This window comes from Capricornis sumatraensis, chromosome X (assembly GCF_032405125.1).
Source record: "Capricornis sumatraensis isolate serow.1 chromosome X, serow.2, whole genome shotgun sequence".
Taxonomy (NCBI): domain Eukaryota; kingdom Metazoa; phylum Chordata; class Mammalia; order Artiodactyla; family Bovidae; genus Capricornis; species Capricornis sumatraensis.
The window spans coordinates 97,084,509-97,108,103 of record NC_091092.1 but is presented as its reverse complement, the minus strand read 5'-3'; the positions used below and the strand labels follow the sequence as shown (position 1 = coordinate 97,108,103).

Genomic DNA, 23,595 nt, shown 5'->3' with positions numbered 1-23,595 from the left:
GAAACCTTCTTAAATCCCTGTGAAGAAGCCAAAAGAAGGTAAGGAACTTATCCAGTTACCGAGACAGTCATTATATTTATGGCTTGCATCCTCACTTCCCTGTTTCTAGTGCTCCTTTCTCTTAAGTCGTGTGGCCCCTTTTCCTACACAAGTCATTTCCCCTACCATAGTGTTCTCCCCTAAATGCCTTGCAGGGGTCTACTTTCATGGTGATCATAGTCTTTCCTATATCTCAGACTCCTGGAAAATGTGAATATGTTTGTGTTCTCCCCTAAATGCCTTGCAGGGGTCTACTTTCATGGTGACCATAGTCTTTCCTATATCTCAGACTCCTGGAATATGTGAATGTGTTCAGAGTCCCTCCCAAAATGTTGGGTCCCATGGAAACTGAGCCCAATGGGAACAGAAAAGAGAAGTTGAAAAATCCTACTGGTAACTATCTGGAAGAGGAGAAAAAGAGAGGAGAATAGTAAAGAAAGAGAGTCGTTGGTCAAGTCATCATATCTTTCCAAGTTCTCATACTGTAGCAAGGGGGTGAACATCAAGGTCAGAGAGGAATCCATCCACTACTGTGGGACAAAGCAGCTGAGCAGAACCAGATAGCTTAGAGACTCCTTGCATGGATTCCAAACGTCTCTCAAAACCATTCCCAAAGGGGAAGATGCTTACGTGCTCCAGGAAGCAGGGTCCTATCTCGCTGAGATGGGGGTCATCATTGTTGTACTGTTTCTCCAGGTCTCTTACAAAGCCCATCTGAAACCTGTAGATGTCTTCAATGTTCCCAAAGATCACCTTCAGTTGCTCATCACTGAACATGTCCCTTCTCTTCCGGCATTGCTTCAGGTAGCCCTGCAGACAAAGTAAAAGTCCAGGATGAGGATGCCCTTCATTCCTTGAGGATTTTACCACTTCTTAAGCATTTGGGAGCCTTATTTCAGTTCCATGATGTAAAGAAGAAATAACCATTTCTATTTTTCATACAAGAAAATTGGGTTTAAAGAAGGAAGTCACTCAATCAGTGAATAATTAGGAAAGCTGGATCTTAAGGAAAAGTCTCCAGAGCGCAAACATTCCAGAGCATAGAGCTTTGCCCACCATTCTTTATGACAAGGACCCCCAAAAGTGATAGGATTCTTTCTCAGAATCTGGTTAAGCACAAATAATTTCACTTACTTTAGTAGCTACTGGGTTAGCTGAATTGATTCACAACTCTAATGTTCTATTTCTTGTAGGACCAGTCCAAAAGCTCTGGTAGGAAAACTTCCCAAAAAGGAAGAGACAAAACCAAACCATTCTTAAAGTGAATATTGTAGTCATCTGGTCAGTAGCTGGTCAGGAGAGATCATTTGGATCAGCTTAGTGAGCAAGCCCAGAGGTGCCCAGGCATGGTGTTTTCAACAGGGTAAGTGTTTAGGACACATTTGTGAATAAATGGATGAATTAATACAGCTAGCCACTGATGAAAAAGGAATCAATGAAAGAAATTCTTAGTCTGATAAGAGAACTGAGATAACACAACCAGACTCAGAACACATTGTAAGTCAGGGCAAAGGAAACAAACAAACAAACAAACAGAGTTTTCCATTCTGAACATCCCAGTGTACATTTTTAACTAATAGTAATGGTCTTCATTAGAAATCATTAGCATGTAAAAATTCTGGTGAGAATGAATTAAGCCCAATTGCTTTTATCTAAATGCTAAATGTGATTTTTATAACATTTGTTGAGCCCCTAATGAGGAGTAATATGGTGAATGACTTATCACTTCTGGCCCTGTCTAACTCCATTTTGTCTCCTCTAACACAGTTTGCAATGAAGGCATCTAGGCTACTCAAGGAAGATTCTCATTCCTGGTTTCAATGCCCTTTACCAACTCCTACCAAAAACTCACTTCTCTTTTATGTTCTTACCCTCCAATTCAGCCATTAATGAGTAAGTGTCTTTTAACCATTTGCAAATTAATAGTTTGTGCCTGTGTTGACATTTATTTAATTAATGGCTTATGCCCTCCCTGACTACTATGCTCAAGATGTCCTACATTCATTTATATCCAATTCTTGACCAAGAGGAAGACACTCTTTACTCCCAGAATATCTTTTTAGCTTTACTCTCTTTACTAAAGTGGATTCCCAAATTCTGCTTCCCTCAAAAACTTTCTTTCACTAATAAGAAGAGAGGTAATAAATTCCTGAAGGTTCCTCTCTGCCTAATAGGTAACTCCTAGTTTCCTTATCTCTATTTTCCTCCCTTCTCTCCCCACTCTCTCTTTTTCACTCTTAACACCTTTGGAAGTGTGTTAGCTACAGTAGAGCAAGAAAATCAGTGAGCATATCGTCTGGCAGGAACTTTTCCAACTTGACATTAGGCAAGGGGCAGAGACCGACTCACCTCTGCTCCCACTTTTTCACCCTAAAGTAGGCTTGTGAGTATAACTGGAAAAAATGGTAACAATGTTACATTAGCATGTCACTTCTGGGTTAGTAGTAAGTAGGGAAAACCGCTCGACCATTCAGGGATGACCTAAATCAAATAACTTATGATTATACAGTGGAAGTGAGAAATAGATTCAAGGGCCTAGATCTGATAGATAGAGTGTCTGATGAACTATGCAATGAGGTTCATGACATTGTACAGGAGAGACAGGGATCAAGACCAGCCCCATGGAAAAGAAATGCAAAAAAGCAAAATGGCTGTCTGGGGAGGCCTTACAAATAGCTGTGAAAAGAAGAGAAGTGAAAAGAAAAGGAGAAAAGGAAAGATATAAGCATCTGAATGCAGAATTCCAAAGAATAGCAAGAAGAGATAAGAAAGCCTTCTTCAGTGATCAATGCAAAGAAATAGAGGAAAACAACAGAATGGGAAAGACTAGAGATCTCTTCAAGAAAATTAGAGATACCAAAAGAACATTTCATGCAAAGATGGGCTCGATAAAGGACAGAATGGTATGGACCTAATAGAAGCAGAAGATATTAAAAAGATGTGGCAAGAATACACAGAAGAACTATACAAAAAAGATCTTCACGACCCGGATAATCACGATGGTGTGATCACTCATTTAGAGCCAGACATCCTGGAATGTGAAGTCAAGTGGGCCTTAGAAAGCATCACTATGAACAAAGCTAGTGGAGGTGATGGCATTCCAGTTGAGCTATTTCAAATCCTGAAAGATGATGCTGTCAAAGTGCTGCACTCAAGATGCCAGCAAATTTGGAAAACTCAGCAGTGACCACGGGACTGGAAAAGGTCAGTTTTCAATCCAATCCTAAAGAAAGGCAATGCCAAAGAATGCTCAAACTACCGCACAATTGCACTCATCTCACATGCTAGTAAAGTAATGCTCAAAATTCTCCAAGCCAAGCTTCAGCAATACGTGAACCGTGAACTTCCAGATGTTCAAGCTGGTTTTAGAAAAGGCAGAGGAACCAGAGATCAAATTGCCAACATCCGGTGGATGATGGAAAAAGCAAGAGAGTTCCAAAAAAACATCTATTTGTGTTTTACTGACTATGCCAAAGCCTTTGACTGTGTGGATCACAATAAACTGTGGAAAATTCTGAGAGAGATGGGAATACCAGACCACCTGACCTGCCTCTTGAGAAATCTGTATGCAGGTCAGGAAGCAACAGTTAGAAATGGACATGGAACAACAGATTGGTTCCAAATAGGAAAAGGAGTGCATCAAGGCTGTATATTGTCACCCTGCTTGTTTAACTTACATGCAGAGTACATCATGAGAAACACTGGGCTGGAAGAAGCACAAGCTGGAATCAAGATTGCTGGGAGAAATATCAATAATCTCAGATATGCAGATGACACCACCCTTATGGCAGAAAGTAAAGAGGCACTAAAAAGCCTCTTGATGAAAGTGAAAATGGAGAGCAAAAAAGTTGGCTTAAAGCTCAACATTCAGAAAACGAAGATCATGGAATCCGGTCCCATCACTTCATGGGAAATAAATGGGGAAACAGTGGAAACAGTGTCAGACTTTATCTTTTTGGGCTCCAAAATCACTGCAGATGTTGACCGCAGCCATGAAATTAAAAGACGCTTACTCCTTGGAAGAAAAGTTATGACCAACCTAGATAGTGTATTCAAAAGCGGAGACATTACTTTTCCAACTAAGGTCTGTCGAGTCAAGGCTATGGTTTTTCCAGTAGTCATGTATGGATGTGAGAGTTGGACTGTGAAGAAGGCTGAGCGCTGAAGAATTGATGCTTTTGAACTGTGGTGTTGGAGAAGACTCTTGAGAGTCCCTTGGACTGCAAGGAGATCCAACCAGTCCATTCTGAAGGAGATCAGCCCTGGGATTTCTTTAGAAGGAATGATGCTAAAGCTGAAACTCCAGTACTTTGGCCACCTCATGCGAAGAGTTGACTCACTGGAAAAGACTCTGATGCTGGGATGGTTTGGGGGCAGGGGGAGAAGGGGACGACAGGGGATGAGATGGCTGGATGGCATCATTGACTCAATGGACGTGAATCTGAATGAACTCCGGGAGTTGGTGATGGACAGGGAGGCCTGGTGTGCTGCGATTCATGGGGTCACAAAGAGTCGGACACGGCTGAGCAACTGAACTGAACTGAACTGAACTAGTGAATGATAAGGAAACAAGAAGTCAGCCTGGACAGCTCATTCATCCCCTGATAAACCAGCTCATTAAATACTTAATAGTTTTGTTTACTGCTCCCATTTTAAACATCTCAGGGAACTGACAAATTACCATCAAATTCTTAAAAGTGCAGCAAGGATGTTATATCTTAACATGAGTATGGAATACAACAGAAATGGGGAAAAAAAGGAAAAAGTGGGGTTTGAAAAAGAAAGAGACAGAGGTCTCAGAATGGCTTCCTAATTCCCCCAATATGCTATCCATTACCTTTGTGAAGGATACCATTTTCTTTATATTACATTATATAGGAAGGTAATGTGCTGTAACAAGGAAATATAAATTTATATATTAGAAGAAATGCAACTACCCATAGGATGGTAGGGTCCTAGAGTGTATTGTTAACTGTTTTTCTTTAAAGCTAATTCTAGATTATAAATAAATATATTATGGTGCAGTTGGCTTAATGGAATATCAGACAGCCATTAAAGTCAGAAAGGCTATCTTGTAACATGGAGATGTGTTTATGGTATAATGTTAAGAAGTAGAATACAAAATGGTGTCACTGTGCCTTTATGATTAAAAGTAAGAAAAAAGTATTTGCCAGAGAATATAAAGAAAATACAGCCTTGAGAAGATTGCCTTGAACATAATATTATCAAGGAAAGGAGGAGAATCTAATGTCTTCTTAAATTTTCCATCCCTAGTGTTTAAGACACATGACTTGCTGAAGGGATTACAAATAATAGATAGAAACTGCTCTTATTGGGCTTCCCAGGTGACTCTAGAGGTAAAGAATCTGTCTATCAATGCAGGAGACATAAGAGACATGGATTTGATCCCTGAGTTGAGAAGATCCCCTGGAGGAGGGCATGGCAACCCACTCCAGTATTCTTGCCTGGAGAATCCCATGGACAGAGGAGCTTGATGGGCTATGGTCCATAGGGTCACAAAGAGTTGGACATGACTGAAGCGACTTAGCACACACATGTCCTTACGAAGGAAATGTTAAAAAGGGACATAAGGATATGGGAGTAGCCAGAGAACCCTTAAATGTCATACCTAGCCCCTATTTCACCCAACTGCCTAGACTTCTTAGGGGAGAAAGGCCAGGAGAGTTGACTAGTTCTCTGAGTCTTGATTTTATTTTTCACTCCCTTCTTTGGTGGACTTAGTGACTTTATCAAATTTTCCACAAAAACAATGAACAGCACTTTGATTAGGGGTCAGTCAATCTTTGTTTCTTCTCATCCACTTATTTTTAAGGACGTATAATTTTAAGATGAGTTGGTAGTGGAATATGACTTTCAAAAAAAAAAAAAAACTAATGCCATTTTAAGTTAGGGATAAAGGAGAAACAGACTGAGAAGGTGGAATGAGAGAAGTAATAGAAAGGCAATCACACTACTGCAGGGGAGCATCATTCAATTCTGAGCCCTATTTTTAAAGAAACATGAAGAAAAGGATACAAAGCCAGAAGGAAATAGACAGGGCAGAGAGGGGCCTGAAAAGCAACACCATGAAGAATGGTGCAATACCAGGGTTGTTTGTCCTGGAGAAGAGAAGTTGCAGAGGACCTCTGAAGGCTTGTCACAGGGCAAAGGGAGCAGAAGGGGTTTATGGATCTTACTGTCAAGCATGCTTCAAACACCTTTTAGCTCCATCTGAATGGTAAGAGAGAATAAGGTGATATGGCAGTAGGTGTGAACTAACTGAACAAAAGTAGTTTCTGAGAGCCTCACCTCTCCTAGAAGTAAAGTGAGCATGAATGTGAAGGCAGTCCTGTGGGAGTTATCAAATCAATCACAATCAGCATGAATTAGGCCTGCTATATTGCTATCATAATAGGCAAAGAAGGTTGACTATTAATTTTACTGTTTCTAAACCCTCAGGGTTGATCTGAAAGTCTAAATCTAATATAATGAGCTAGAATAAGTGCCTTATATGAGATACAAATCAAAATCATGACCTGCAGAGAAGATTCCAAAGACTTGTGGGAAATAAGATTAATCAAAGAACCTCTGGATCAACTATGGTTTTAAAAAACCTTTAGGGAAAGACCTGTGCAAACCTGGACCTTGGTGACTCTATCTATAAAATGTATATATCAGAAAAGATTTACAGGGCCTCATTCAGCTCTGACTCTACAGATATCATATACTGTTTTGACTGGAAGCCTGACAAGAGACTTGATATATATCTTGAAAACAATTTCAATATAATTAGGGAATGATAACCATGTTTGCCCTGTTCACAGCCTATATCTCTAGAGCTTTTCTTCTTTCACTTTTTTGTCCATGAAGTCTTTTTTTCCGATTAAATGAAACCATTAAAAAATAAGAGGATGACAGGAAGAAGATTTGCAACTTGGAAAACTGCCAAGGGATTAATATCTGGAATATACTGGGAACTCCTATAAATCAGCAAAAAAAAAAAAAAGAGAGAGAGAGAGAGAGAGAAACTCCAGGAAAATGGGCAAAGGATAGGAACAGGGCCTCGAGTGTCCAGGTGGTATGGATAGGTAGAGACTAGAGCAGCCAGAAAACCCTGGGCTGGTCACTGAAGTCCAATGAGCTGCTTCATCCTTTTAGTTTAGTATGCTATACAAATATTATTGCTTATTACAATGTGTTATCTTCTACATATACACCAAGATATAAAGACAATTGGGAGTAAATCAGGATAGGCAATTAACAGAAAGAAAAAGTCAGTAAGTTTGAAAACTCCAGGCTTAAACATATCGAATGTAAATGTCTTGAAGCTATAGTATGAGAAACTCTATCAGGTCTAGGAAGAATTACTTGATGGTGTATGAGACACTAATACAAATGACCAAGGAAAACTAGTCCAGCTTTTCTCGAGGCATTTGAGGACATAATTTATTTCACAGGTATCAGATGACTGAGATTGTCTTACTCAGAGAGTATTTAACTTTGTTTGACCTGTGTTTCAGTATCCCTGATCATAATATGGTTTCTAAAACAAGAGTAAATACCATAAACCATTGGTTAAGATGGCCTAGAACTAAGCCAATTCTCTTTTATATCACTGGATTTAGAAAGAAGAATGTCATCTTTTCAGAGAACTCATTTAAAAATATACTTTCTTTTACTGGCTTCAGTGAATAACTTTGATAAAAATAACTCTGTTTCCTACTTCCACATTTGTAAAATGAGTGTAGTGTAACTTAAATGGTGAGGCACTTTCTGCTTCCAGGAGTAATTAATAAATGAATAAATAAATACAAAAAATGAATATTTTCTGATACTGACTTTTTTCCATACTGAATACAATATTTATAGATCTCCCTTAACCTACAGAAAGAGTAGATACCATGCTAACACATTTGTGCATGAGTAAGACATGCCTCCATTGGTATCAGTGAGAAAATGGTGGAAAAGGCAGAAGTAACATGGATTACTATCACAGTGTTCCTTGGTGAGAGCATACCTAGATTTCACAGAATCAGAGAAAGTAATATCCAGACAGCACTTAAAGAGCAACTCTTCCAATATGCTAATTTTAGAATTAGGAAACAAGGTCCAGGATGGAAAAGATTCACCTGAGGTTCCTCAGTCAGTTAGTGACTAAGGTGGGATGTGAACTTAGGAATCCCAATTCTGGTTTTGGTATTCTTTCTTATAAATCATATTGTTCCTCATAGCTTTTGATTTAGAGGTGACAACCCTGAGCTAAAATATTGTTTTCTGACTTACATACAGAGCTATACATAGGTTTCTCTACCCTTCTTTTGTTCTAGCTAAATGTTCCTTTGACATCTGTGGTTGCAGGGTGGGACAAAGAGATATTTCCCTTTTAAACCATTAGCTTCAGCATCAAGAATAATTAAGAGATATGGAACTCACAAATCACCAACAAAAACTTCGTTAGGTTAGTTGGACTGGGGAATTTCTCAAAGCAGGGAATGACACTCCATCTTTCAGAAAGATAAATTCTTGCATTGCTGTCCTGAGCCCATGCCCAAGAAATTTGGGAAAAGAGGCCAAGATATTTGAGAGTTGGGAATAAAATCCACCTAAGACTTAACATATTCCTACTGGGCCAGCATCTGAGAACTCTAGGAAAGTAATTTCGTCTCTTAGAGATTCAGTCTGCTGATCTCAAAAATAGTTATGACAATAATAACCTATTTCCTGTGTGAAAATGAAATGTCAAGATGTGAATGTACTTTGCCAAAGCAGTACATACACATGTGCACTTGTAATTAAATCTGACTTTCAAAAATACTTATTGAGCATCTACCATCAGCCAACCACTGTGCCAGATGCTGAGTATGTATCAGTAAATACATGAAGAAAACTGTCCCTCATTGGAATTTACTTTATAGTAGGGGAGAATGAGAAATACATGGAGAAATAACTATTTTCTTGGGCTCCAAAATCACTGCAGATGCTGACTGCAGCCATGAAATTACAAGACACTTGCTCCTTCGAAGAAAAGCTGTGACAAACCTAGAGAGCATATTAAAAAGCAGACATTACTTTGCCGACAAAGTTCCATCTAGTCAAAGCTATGGTTTTTCCAGTAGTCATGTATGATGCTGGAGTTGGACCATAAAGAAAGCTGAGTGCCAAAGAATTGATGCCTTTGAACTGTGGTGTTGGAGAAGACTCTTGAGAGTCCCTTGGACTTCAAGGAGATCCAACCAGTCAATCCTAAAGGAAATCTGTCCTGAATACTCATTGGAAGGACTGATGCTGAAGCTGAAGTTCCAATACTATGGCCACCTGATGTGAAGAACTGACTCATTGGAAAAGACCCTGATACTGGGAAACATTGAAGGCAGGAGGAGAATGGGACGACAGAGGATGAGACAGTTGGATGGTATCACCAACTCAATGGACGAGTTTGAGCAAGCTCCAGGAGTTGTGATGGACAGGGAAGCCTGGAGTGCTGCAGTCTATGGGGTTGCAAAGAGTCGGACATGACTGAGCGACTGAACTGAACTGAACTGAGGTAGGACTACTTTAGGCAGAAGGGAAAGCCAGTGGAAAGGCTATGAGTGGGGAGCATATCAGGCCTTTTTAAGGAACAACAGTAGGCCATTGTGGCTAAAGAAGTGAGAGTACGTGGGAAAGGAGCAAGAGATGAAGTCACAGAAGTAAGGAAATGCTGATCACACAGGTTTGTAAGTAAAAATGAGAACTCTGTCTTTGTCTTCTACTCAGGAGGGAAAGGTGTGCCACTGGAAATTTTTGAGCAGAGGAGTGATATAAACTGACTTAGATATTGATATTATCCTTTGGCTGCTTGGTAAAGAACTGAATGTACTAACTTGTATTAGATATTATAAGAAAGCTATCTTAAAAATTTGTATTGGGGTATACTTGATTTACAATGTTGTGCTATTTTCAGGTGTACAGCAAGGTGACTATTATACATAAACATATACTGACTCTTTTTTTGTATTCTTTTCCTACGTAGGCTGAACATTTCCCTGGTGGCTCAGATGGTAAAGCATCTGTCTACGATGCAGGAGACCTGGGTTCGATCCCTGGGTAGGGAAGATCCCCTGGAGAAGGAAATGGCAACACGCTGCAGCATTATTGCCTCGAAAATCCCACAGACAATGGAGCCTAGCAGGATACAGTCCACGGGGTCGGAAAGAGTCAGACACGACTGAGCGACTTCACTTCACTTCACTTTTACTTTCACCTATATAGGCCATTACAGAATATTGAGTAGAGTTCCCTATGCTATACAGTAGGTCCTTATTAGTTATCTATTTTATATATAGTAGTGTGCAAACGTCAATCTCAGTCTTCCAATTTATCCCTCCCCTCCTTACCCCTCAAAAACCATAAGTTCCTTTTCTATGTCTGTAACCGTCTGTTCTATAGATATGTTCATTTATGGTCTTTTTTAGAATTCCACATATAAGCAATATCATATATTTATCATTCTCTTTAACTTACATCACTCAGTATGACAATCTCTAGATCCATTCATGTTGGTACAAATAGCATTATATTGTTATTTTTTATGGCTTATTAATATTCCATTGTATATATGTACCGCAAAATTATTAATCCATTCCTCTTGATGATGGATATTTAGGTGGCTTCCATATCCAGGCTATTGTAAACAGTTTAAGATAATTATCATTTTATAGCAGTGCTCCACACACTTTAATATGTATTGTAAGTCAAATGTTAACCTAGTTACAATGCAGATTTGAACTCAGGTTTGGAATAGAGTTAAAGATTCTGAATTTCTTAAAAACTCAAGGTGATTCATATGCTGTTGGTCAAGGGCAGAACAATTTGAGGGTAGGAGATATGTCCAAGGCCTGGCAAAGAGCAGAGCTCCACTAAATTTTTGCTGAATGAATAATATATCAGTGGTTTGATGCCAATGTTACCTAACACATTCAAGAGGGTAATTTAAAAAAAAAAAAACATTTATAAGACAGGAGGAAGAGAAAAAGATAATAGAGAGACATGGATGGATAGGTAAACAGAAGAAATGGGAAAGAAGGAAAGAAAAATCACATTTCCCCAAATACTTACAATATTAGATTTACTTAATTTCCTCAATGAACTTAAGAGTTTGGTAAAATGAAGCCAGCTTTTTTACCCTCCTCTTTCACTTTCATCAAGAGGCTCTTTAGCTCCTCTTCACTTTCTGCCATAAGGGTGGTGTCATCTCCATATCTGAGGTTACTGATATGTCCCTTGGCAATCTGGATTTCAGCTTGTACTTCTTCCAGCCTAGCAGTTCGCATGATGTACTCTGCATATAAGTTAAATAAGCAGGGTGACTAGATACAGCCTTGACGTACTTTTTTCCTATTTGGAACCAGTCAACTGTTCCATGTCCTGTTCTAACTGTTGCTTCTAGACCTGCATACAGATTTCTCAGGAGGCAGGTAAGGTGGTTTGGTATTTTCATTTCTTTAAGAATTTTCCACAGATTGTTGTGATCCACACAGTCAAAGGCTTTGGTGTAGTCAATAAAACAGAAGTAGATATGTTTCTGGAACTGTCTTGCTTTTTTGATGATCCAACAGATATTGGCAATTTGATTTCTGGTTCCTCTGCCTTTCCTAACCCAGCTTGAACATCTGAAAGTTCTCATTTCACCTATTGTTGAAGCATAGCTTGGGGAATTTTGAGCATTACTTTGCTAGCATGTGAGATGAGTGCAATTGTACGGTAGTTTGAACATTCTTTAGCATTTCCTTTCTTTGGGATTGTAATGAAAACTGATCTCTTCGAGTCCTGTGGCCACTGCTGAGTTTTCCAAATTTGAAATGCAGCACTTTAACGGTATCATCTTTCAGAATTTGAAATAGCTCAGCTGGAATTCCATCACCTCCACTAGCTTTGTTTGTAGTGATGCTTGCTAAGGCCCACTTGACTTCACACTCCAAGATGTCTGGCTCTAGGTGAGTAATCACACCATTGTGGTTATCTGGTTAATTAAACCTTTTTTCTATAGTTCCTCTGTCTATTCTTGCCACCTCTTCTTAGTATATCTTCTGCTTCTGTTAGGTCCATATTGTTTCTGTCCTTTATTGTGCCCATCTTTGCAAGAAATGTTCCCTTGGTGTCTCTTTCTTGAAGAGAACTCTAGTCTTTCCATTCTAGTCTTTTCCTCTGTTTCTTTGCATTGATCACTTAAGAAGGCTTTCTTATCTCTCCTTGCTATTCTTTGGAACTCTGCATTCAGATGGATATATCTTTCCTTTTCTCCCTTGCATTTTGCTTCTATTCTTTTCTCAGCCATTTGTAAGGCCCCATCAGACAACAATTTTGACTTTGTGCATTTCTTTGTCTTAGGGATGGTTTTGATCACTGCCTTCTGTACGATGTCATGAACTTCCATCCATAGTTCTTCAGGCACTCTGTCTGTCAGATCTAATCCCTTGAATCTACTCATTACTTCTACTGTATAATCATAAGGGATTTGATTTAGGTCATACCTAGTGGTTTTCCCTACTTTCTCCATGTAAATCTGAATTTTGCAATGAGGAGTTCATGATCTGAGCTACAGTCACCTCCTGGTCTTTTTGCTGACTGTATAGAGTTTCTCCAACCTCAGCTAAAAAGGATGTAATCAATCTGATTTCAGTAATGACCATTTGGTGATGCCTATATGTAGAGTGTTCTCTTGTGTTGTTGGAAGAGGGTGTTTGCTATGATCAGTGCATTCTCTTGGCAAAATTCTGTTAGCCTTTGCCCTGTTTCATTTTGTTCTCCAAGGCCTGTTACTCTGGGTATCTCTTGATTTCCTACTTTTGCATTCCAGTCCCTTATGATGAAAAGGACACCCTTTTTTGTGGTGTTAGTTCTAGAAGATCTTGTAAGTCATCACAGAACAATTCAACTTCAACTTCTTCAGCATTAGTGGTTGGGCATAGACTTGGATTACTGTGATATTGAATGGTCTGCCTTGGAAGGGGACAGTGTTCATTCTGTCTTTTTTCAGATCACACCCAAGTACTGCATTTTGAACTCTTTTGTTGACTTTGAGGGCTACTCCATTTCTTCTCAGGGATTCTTGCCCAGGATAGTAGATATAATGGTCATCTAAATTAAATTTTCCCATTTCTGTCCATTTTTGTTCACTGATTCCTAAAATGTCTATGTTCACTCTTGCTGTCTCCTGTTTGACCACTTCCAATTTACCTTGATTCATGGACCTAACATTCCTGGTTCCTATGCATTTTTGTTCTTTACAGCATTGGACTTTACTTCCATTACCAGTCACATGCACAACTGTGCATTGTTTCAACTATGGTTCCATCTCTTCATTCTTTCTAGAGCTATTTCTCCACTCTTCTCCAGTAGCATATTGGGCATCTATCGACCTGGGGAGTTTATCTTTCAGGATCATACTTTTTTGCCTTTTCATACTGTTCATGGGTTGTCAAGACAAGAATACTGATGTGGTTTGTCATTCCCTTCTCCAAGGGAACATGTTTTATCAGAAATATCCACCATGACCTGTCCACCTTGGGTGGCCCTACACAGCATGGCTCATATTTTCACTGAATTAGACAAGGCTGTGATCCATGTGATCAGTTTGTTTAGTTTTCTGTGATTGTCATTTTCATCCTGTCTGACCTCTGACAGATAGGACTAAGAGGTTGTGGAAGCTCTTTGATGTGAGAGACTGGCTCTGGGGAATCTGGGTTTTGTCTGATGGGTGGGGTTGTGCTCAGTAAATCTTTAATCCAATTTTTCTTTATGCATGGGGGCCACATTCCCTGAAGCAAACCTATGTTAGGTGTAATGGCAACCTCCTTCAAAAGGGCTTATGCCAGTATTGTATTCAGTGTCCCTGACCCTGTGTCAGGCCACTGTTGATCCATGCCTCCACCATATCATGATGTCCTATGATAGCTGTCCTTCTCTGTCTGACTTCATTCTGTATGACAGTAAATAGATCCATCCATGTTGCTGAAAATGGCATTATTTCATTCTCTTTCATGCCTGCTGAAGCCCCAATACTTTGGCCACTTGATGTGAAGAACTGACTCATTGGAAAAGACCCTGATGCTGGGCAATATTGAAGGCAGGAAGAGAAGGGGACAACAGAGGATGAGATGGTTGGATGGCATCACTGACTCGATGAATACGAGTTTGAGCAAGCTCCATGAGTTGGTGATTGACAAGAAACCCTGGCGTCCATGGGGTTGCAAATAGTTGGGCACGACTGAGTGACTGAACTGAACTGAAAATGAAACCCACTGGAGAAATCATAAAATCAAAGGAGTTAAGGACTCCTTCAAGGCCACAGGTTAATTAGTGACTAAGTTAAGACGTGAAAGCCAGCACTCCATGTCTAGAGCCCTTGTTCTTTCTATCCTACATTACTGCTTTGAGGAACTGGAAGAAGATAAACTTCAACCTTCCTGGATGGGGTGAGAAAATGAGTTTAGGTGAAGAAAGTTAAGGTCCAAAGTCCTTGGCCTTAATATTTTCACATGCAGTTGTTGGTATTAGTTACACGTGGATATTTAAATTAAAATGAAGTAAAATTTACAATTTCATTTCTCAGTCATGCTAGCCACATCTCAAATGCTCAGCAGCAGCAAATGGTTGACCAGGGGCTACTGTAATAGAGACTACAGATATACAACATGTTCATCACTGCAAAAAGTTCTACTAAGCAGCACTACAGAAACAATAACTTTACATTCCCACCAACAATGCAAGAGGGTTCTCTTTTCTCTATATTCTCTCCAGCATTTATTGTTTGTAGGTTTTTTCATGATGTCCATTCTACCAGTGTAAGGTAATACATCATTGTGGTTTTGATTTGCATCTCTAATAATTAGTAATATTGAGCATCTTTTCATGTACTTCTTGGCTATCTGCATATCTTCTTTGGAGAAATGCCTATTTAGGTCTTCTACCCATTTTTTGATTGTGTTGGTTTTTTGTTATTGAGCTGCATGAGCTGTTTGAATACTTTGGAGGTTACTCCCTTGACAGTTGCTTTATTTGCAAATATTTTCTCCCACACTGAGGGTTGTCTTTTCATCTTGTTTATGGTTTTCTTTGTTGTACAAAAGATTTTACAGTCACTAAGAGGAACAGTATGGAGGTTTCTTAAAAAACTAAAAACAGAACTACAATGCTGTGCTGTGATTAGTCACCCAGTCATGTCTGACTCTTTGTGACCCCATAGACTGTAGCCTGCCAGGCTCCTCTGTCCATGGGGATACTCCAGGCAAGAATACTAGAATGGGTTGCCATGCCCTCCTCCAGGGGATCTTCCCAACCCAGGGATCAAACTCAGGTCTTCCACATTGCAAGAGGTTTATTTACCATCTGAGCCTCCAAGGAAGCCCAAAAATACTGGAGTGGGTAGCCTATCCCTTCTCCAGGAGAACTACTCAACCCAGGAATCAAACCGGGGTCTCCTGCATTGCAGGCAGATTCTTTACCAGCTGAGCTACCAGGGAAGCCCCAGAATCACCATATGACCCAGCAATTCCATACTTGGATAACCACAGTTCAGAAAGACATTCACCCCATTCTTCATTGCAGCACTGTTTACAATAGCCAGGACATGGAAGCAACCTAAATGTCCAAAGACAGATGAATGGAAAAGAAGATGTGGTGTATATACACAATGGACTATTAGTCAGTCAAAAAGAAATGAAGTTGGATCTCTTGTAGAGACATGGATGAACCTAGAGTCTGTCATACAGAGTGAAGTCAGTCAGAAAGAATAAAACAAACATGGTATATCAATGCATATATGTGGAATCTAGAAAAATGGTACAGATGAACCTCTTCTCAGGGCAGGAATAGAGACACAGATGTAGAGAAAGGACATGTGGACATGCAGCGGGGCAGGGAGAGGGGTGGGATAAAACAGAAGATTGGGATTGGCAGACATATTAGACTGGCCAGAGTACATTCAGGTTTTCCCCTAATACCTTACAGAAAAACTCGAATGAACTTTTTGCCCAACATAATACACTATCATGTGTAAAAGAGATAGCTAGTGAGAAACTGCTATACATTACGGGGAGCTCAGCTCAGTGCTCTGAGGTGATCTAGATGGGAAGGATGGGGGGAGGTTGGGAGAGCGTTCCAAGAGGGAAGAGATATACGTATACATGTGGATATATGTATACATGTGGCTGGTTCCCTTTGTTATACAGCAGAAACTAACATAACACTGTGAGGCAACTACAGCCCAATTTAAAAAACAAGAAATAAGAACTCTGACATGTTTAACAAGCTCGCACAGGGACTTTGGTGTACTTCAAATTTGTAAACTACTGGCATACAGGGATGTGTGTGTACTATAATGAAGTCAAACCCTTACATGGGGTGGCAACAACTGGATAGGAAGCCAGGAGGATAGAGATAGAGATTCCAGCAAGTGGACAGAAGAAGGGAGGGAGAGAGAGAAAGAGAGGGAATATGAATATGCATATGAAAGTTAGACAAACAGATAGACAGCAAAAAGGGGAGAAATAAACAGAGGGAAAGTAATCCCAAGGGAGGAGTTTCATCCACTGAACAGAGTCTAGATCAGTCCAGCTACTTTTTCTAACACCTTGGGACTGTCACAGGTATAGCCCAGGAAGGTTGTCATTTCTTCATGGAAGTGTCCTCTATCTTATCCTAAGGGCCCTCACATGGACCATCAGAGTTGGGCCTACCTCACAAATGTCCTTTAGGTGCTTGATGTAATGACGCTCGGTGCTCATGATCTCATTGATGACGTTGGCCCGCATCTGGTCCCGGTTTTGGAGTGGCCGGCCCAGACAGAGGCAATCTGAGTTGGGGTCCAGGTGCCCATTCTGAACGTCACTGGGCCCTTCCTCTACCCCATCCTCCTGGTTCACCCATAGCTGTAGAGGCAGGCAGAAGAAGAAGAATGGGTTAGCTTCCTTCTTTGAGAAGTTTTCAGCCAAGTAGAAAAAGGATAAACTAAAATCTTCAGGTATTCATAGAGCCAGAACCTTCAACCAGAGCCCTCTTAAACTGAATGCCAGGACCGACTCTAGGGTGACTTGTTGGACTTATCTATGAGTCTATTCCTCTCTAGGCCTATAGTGACCTATCCATAAAATGGAGGATGGAGAAGAGTAGGACTAAACCATCTCTAAGAGACTTCTTGGCTAGGAAGGTTTCAGAGGAGAAAAGAGTTGTGGCAAGCAGAACTCATTTGTGCTGGAGCATATTGAGCCATCACAGCTGGATCAAAAAATACAGATTAAATTATAATCTTGGAAGCTGAAGGGTCCAAGATGATGACATAAGAAGACCCTGATCTCACCTCCTCCCATGGACACACCAAATCTACACCTATATAGAGAGCAATTTTAAAACTGGACTTCATTTTATTTTTATATAGCTATTTTTGAGGGGTGATTAGATAGTTACTGCACATAAAAGGACGAGATAGAAATTGGTAGTAAAGATGGAAACATGATATCCATGAACCATACCTCTGAAGTAGCAATTTGCAGTAGTGAGGGATATTGCTGAGGGGCATAAGCAAAGACTCACCTAAACCCATCAGTTTAAAGAGCACACACTTAGAGAACAAACTTATAGTTACCAGAGGAGAAGAGTTGGGGAGGGATAGATTGGGACTCTGGTACTGACATGTACACACTGCTGTATTTAAAATAAACAACAAATACCCACTGTGCAGCACAGGGAACTGTTATATATCTGCTCAATATTCTGTGGTAACTTAAAATAATTTGAAAAAGAATAGATATAAGCATACATATAACTGAATCACTTTGCTCTACATCTGAAACACAACATTGTTAATCAATGAAGGCTAAAAGACAAAAGCAGAATAAACAACTATAACTATACTAATTTGTTAAGGGATATATAAAATAAAAAGAGGCAAAATGTGACATCAAAAATATAAAATATGAGGTGAGGGAATAAAAGTGTAGTGCTTTGAGAATGTCTTCAAACTGTCAGTGTAATAGACAGCTATATGTTGTTGTTTGCTGTTCAGTCTCTAAGCTGTGTCCGATACTTTGCGATCACATGGACTACCTTCACTGTCTCCCGGAGTTTGCTCAAATTCATATCTATTGATTCACGGATGCTATCTAACCATATCATTCTCTGTCGCCCTCTCCTCCCTTTGCCTTCAGTCTTTCCTGGTATCAGGGTCTTTTCCAGTGAGTCAACTCTTCACATAAGGTGGCCAAAGTATTGGAGCTTCAGCATTATTCCTTCCAATGAATATTCAGGGTTGATTTCATTTAGGATTTACTTGTTTAACCTCATAGTCCAGGGTATTCTCAAGAGTCTTCTCCAGCACCACAGTTCAAAAGCATCAATTCTTTGGCCACCTTATGTGAAGGTCGCCTTCTTTATGGTCCAACTCTCACATCTGTATATGATTGCTTGAAAAACCGTAGTTTTGACTATACAGACCATTGTAGGCAAAGTAATGTCTCTGTTTCTTAATACACTATCAAGGTTTGTCATAGCTTTCCTTCCAAAGAGCAAGTGTCTTTTAATTTCATGGCTGCAGTCACCATCTGCAGTGATTTTGGAGCCCAAGAAAATTAAATCTGTCACTGCTTCCACTTTTTCCCATTCTAATTGCCATGAAGTGATGGGCCCATACGCCATGATCTTAGTTTTCTGAATGTTGAGATTTAAGCAAGTTTTTTCACTCTCCTCTTTTACCCTCATGAAAAAGCTCTTTAGTGCCTTTTCACTTTCTGCCATTAGGGTGGTATCATCTGTATATCTGAGGCTGTTGCTATTTCTCACAGCAAACTTGATACCAGCTTGTGATCATTGATCATGATATTTCACATGATGTATTCTGTATACAAATTATATAAACAGGGGATCAATATACAGCCTTGATATATTCCATTCCCAATTTGGAGCCAGTCAGCTTTTCCATGTAAGGTTCTAATTGTTGTTTCTTGACACATATAGGCTTTTCAGGAGACAAGTAAGGTGGTCCTGTATTCCCATCTCTTTAAGAATATCTACGGTTTGTTGAGAACCACACAGTCCAAAGGCTTTAGCATAGTCAATGAAGCAGATGTTTTTCTGGAATTCCCTTGCTTTCTCTATGATCCAAGGAATGGTGAAAAATTGGCCTCTGGTTCTTCTGCCATTTCTAGACCCAGCTGGTATCTCTGGAAGTTCTCAGTTCAGGTACTAGTGAAACCTAGCTTGAAGCACTTTAAGCATAACCTTGAGCTCAGTTCAGTCACTCAGTCGTGTCCGACTCTTGGCAACCCCATGAATCGCAGCACGCCGGGTCTCCCTGTCCATCACCAACTCGCAGATTTCAGACTTATGTTCATCGAGTCAGTGATGCCATCCAGCCATCTCATCCTCTGTCATCCCCTTCTCCTCCTGCCCCCAATCCCTCCAAGCATCAGAGTCTTTTCCAATGAGTCAACTCTTCGTATGAGGTGGCCAAAGTACTGGAGTTTCAGCTTTAGCATCAGTACTTCCAAAGAAATCCCAGGGCTGATCTCCATCAAAATGGACTGGTTGGATCTCCTTGCAGTCCAAGGGACTCTCAAGAGTCTTCTCCAACACCACAGTTCAAAAGCATCAATTCTTTGGCACTCAGCCTTCTTCATAGTCCAACTCTCACACCCATACATAACTACTGGAAAAACCATAGCCTTGACTAGACGGACCTTAGTTGGCAAAGTAATGTCTCTGCTTTTGAATATACTATCTAGGTTGGTCATAACTTTTCTTCCAAGGAGTAAGAATCTTTTAATTTCATGGCTGCAGTCACCATCTGCAGTGATTTTGGAGCCCCCAAAAATAAAGTCTGACACTGTTTCCCCGTCTATTTCCTATGAAGTGATGGGACCAGATGCCATGATCTTCATTTTCTGAATGTTGAGTTTTAAGCCAACTTTTTCGTTCTCCTCTTTCACTTTTATCAAAAGGCTTTTTAGTTCCTCTTTACTTTCTGCCATAAGGGTGGTGTCATCTGCATATCTGAGGTTATTGATATCTCTTCCTGCAATGTTGATTCCAGCTTGTGTTTCTTCCAGTCCAGCATTTCCCATGACGTACTCTGCATAGAAGTTAAATAAGCAGGGTGACAATATACAGCCTTGATGTACTCCTTTTCCTATTTGGACCCAGTCTGTTGTTCCATGTCCAGTTCTAACTGTTGCTTCCTGACCTGCACACAGATTCCTCAAGAGGCAGGTCAGGTGGTCTGGCATTTCCATCTCTTGAAGAATTTTCCACAGTTTATTGTGATCCATACAGTCAAAGGCTTTGGCATAGTCAATAAAGCACAAATAGATGTTTTTCTGGAACTCTCTTGCTTTTTCCATGATCCAGCGGATGTTGGCAATTTGATCTCTGGTTCCTCTGCCTTTTCTAAAACCAGCTTGAACATCAGGAAGTTCACGGTTCACATATTGCTGAAGCCTGGCTTGGATAATTTTGAGCATTATTTACTAGCATGTGAGATGAGTGCAATTGTGCGGTAGTTTGAGCATTCTTTGGCATTGCCTTTCTTTGGGATTGGAAAGAAAACTGACCTTTTCCAGCCCTGTGGCCACTGCTGAGTTTTCCAAATTTGCTGGCATATTGAGTGCAGCATTTCACAGCATCGTCTTTCAGGATTTGAAATAGCTCAATAGGAATTCGATCACCTCCACTAGCTTTGTTCGTAGTGATGCTTTCTAAGGCCTTAGAAAGCATAACCTTACTAGTATGTTAAATGAGCAATACTGTATAATAGTGTGAACATTCTTTGAAATTACCTTTCTTTGGGATTGGAATGAAAACTGACCTTTTCCAGTCCTGTGGCCACCTCTGAATTTTCCAAATTTGCTGGCATATTGAGTGCACCATTTTCACAGCATCATCTTTTAGGATTTGATTTTTTCAAATCAAATAGTTCAGCTGGAATCCTATCACTTTCACTAGCTTTGTTTGTATTAATGCTTCCTAAGGTCCACTTGACTTCACACCACATCATGTCCGGCTCTAGATGAATGACCACAATATTGTGGTTATTTGAGTCATAAAGACATTTTATATAGATTCTCTGTGTATTCTTGCCACCTCTTCTTAATCTCTCCTACTTCTGTTAGGTCCTTACTGTTTCTCTCCTTTATCATGCCCATTCTTGCATGATATATTCCCTTGATCTCCTCAATTTTCTTGAAGAGGTCTCTAGTATTTCCCATTATATTCTTTTCCTCTATTCATTTGCATTGTTCATTTAAGAGCGTCTTCTTATCTCCCCCTGCTAGTCTCTGGAACTCTTCATTTAGTTGGGTATATCTTTCCTTTTCTCCCTTGCCTTTCACTTCTCTTCCTTCCTCAGCTATTTGTAAAGCCTCCCCAGACAATGACTTTGCCTCTTGCATTTCCTTGGCTTTGTGGTAATTTTAGTCACTGCTTTCTGTACAATGTTATGAAACTCTCTCCATAGTTCTTTAGGCAATCTATCTATCAGATCTAATTTCTTGAATCTATTTATCACCTCCACTGTATAATCATAAGGGATTTGATTTAGGTTATACCTCAATGATCAAAGGTTTTCCCTACTTTCTTCAATTTAAGCTTGAATTTTGCAATAAGGAGTTGATGATCTGATCCATAGTCAGCTCCAGGTCTTGCTTTTATTGACCGTATACTGTTTCTTAATCTTAAGCTTCAAAGAATATAGTCAAACTGAATTTGGTATTGACAATCTGGTGATGTCTATGTGTAGAGTAAACTCTTGTGTTGTTGGAAAAGGGTGTTTGCTATGGGCAGTATGTTTTCTTGGCAAAACTCTGTTAGCCTTTGCCCTGCTTCATTTTGTACTCCAAGGCCAAACTGGCCTGTTACTCCAGGTATTTCTTGACTTCCTACTTCTGCATTCTAGTCCCCTATGATGAAAATAACATCCTTTTTGGTGTTAGTTTTAGAAGGTCTTGTATGCTGTCATAGAACTGATCAACTTCAGTTTCTTTGGCCTCAGTAGCTCGAGCAAGACTTGGATTACTGTGATGTTGAATGGTTGCCTTGGAAATGAACTGAGATCATTTTGTCATTTTTAAGACTGCACCAAATTACTGCATTTCAGACTCTTTTGTTGAATATGAGGGTTATTCCATTTCTTTTAAGGGATTCTTGCACACAGTAGTAGGTATAATGGTCATCTGAATTAAAGTTGCCTATTACTGTGCATTTTAGTTCACTGATTTCTAAGATGTTGATGTTTACTCTTGCCATCTCTTACTTGACCATGTCCAACTTACCTTTATTTGTGGACCTAATATTCCAGGTCCTATGCAATATTGTTCTTTATAGCATCAGACTTTACTTTCACCACCAGACACATTCATAAGTGAGCATCGTTTCTGCTTTGGCCCCATTCATGGATCAGAGCCTTGTGGCAAAGGGAATTGTATAACTCAATGAAGCTATGAACTATACAAAGCAGGGTCACCCAAAACAGATGGGTCATAGTTAAGAGTTCTGACAAAAAAAAATGGTCCACTCGAGGAGGAAATGCAAATCACTCCAGTACTCTTGTTGCTAGAACCCCATGAACAGTATGAAAAAGCAAAGAGACATGACACTGGAAGATGAGCCCCCCAGGTCAGAAGGTTTCCAATATGTTACTGGGGAAGAGTGGAAGGCAATTACTAATAGCTCCAGAAAGACAGCTATATACAGGTTGATATATATAAACCTCATATCAACTATAACCCAAAAACCTACAATGGGTACACAAAAAATAATGAGACAGAAATTCTAACAAAACACTAAAGAAATCCATCAGACTCCACAGGGAGAATCCAAGAGAAGAACACAGGAATAGAGAAGACCAAACAAACCCAGAAAATAATTAACCAAATGGCAATAAGTGCATATCTATCAATAACTATTTTAATATAAATGTATTAAACATTCTATATCAAAAGATATAGGAGAGCTGAATGAATAAAAAACACAACCTATCTACATACTGCATACAGGAGACTGACTGAAGGTCTAAAGGCACATGTAGACTAAAAGTAAAGGGGTGGAAAAAAATATGCTATGCAAATTAAAAAAAAAGAATCTGGGGTGGCAATATTTATATCAGACAAAGCAAACTTTAGAACAAAGACTGTAACAAAAGACAAAGAAGGGTAACATGTAATGATAAAGAGATCAACACAACAAAAGGATTTAACATTTGTAAACTTTTATGCATCCAACATTAGAGCACCTAAATGTATACAAAATACTAGATAAAATAAGAGAAATCAACAGTAACACAGTAATAGTAGGGGACTTTAATATCCCACTTACATCATCTAGACAGAAAATCAATAAGAAAACAATAGCCTTAGGCAACGCAGTAAATCACAAATGGACTTAATAGATATATATAGAATATTCTATCCAGAAACAATAGATTGCACATTATTTTCAAGTGTACAGGAACATTCTTCAGGATAGATCATAGGATGCCACAAAATAAACTTCAATAATTTAAGAAAACTGAAATCATATCAAGTATCTTTT

General features: G+C 39.6%; 1 protein-coding gene and 1 non-coding gene across 3 annotated transcripts in view; one reads left to right on the top strand and one right to left on the bottom strand.

Annotated features, from left to right (window-relative positions):
- The window catches only part of ARHGEF9 (Cdc42 guanine nucleotide exchange factor 9), a 156,954-nt gene that overhangs the window by 93,537 nt on the left and 39,822 nt on the right, over nt 1-23,595 (bottom strand). For both annotated transcript variants that reach the window (XM_068962147.1, XM_068962146.1), the window contains exons 2-3: nt 16,758-16,949; nt 670-849 (exon numbers count right to left, since the gene is read on the bottom strand). In XM_068962147.1, the coding sequence (XP_068818248.1) occupies nt 670-849; nt 16,758-16,949 (372 nt within the window). The remainder of the gene's footprint in view (nt 1-669; nt 850-16,757; nt 16,950-23,595) is intronic.
- On the top strand, nt 10,062-10,133 carry TRNAR-ACG (transfer RNA arginine (anticodon ACG)). The gene has a single exon. It is a non-coding gene; the product is annotated as a tRNA-Arg (tRNA).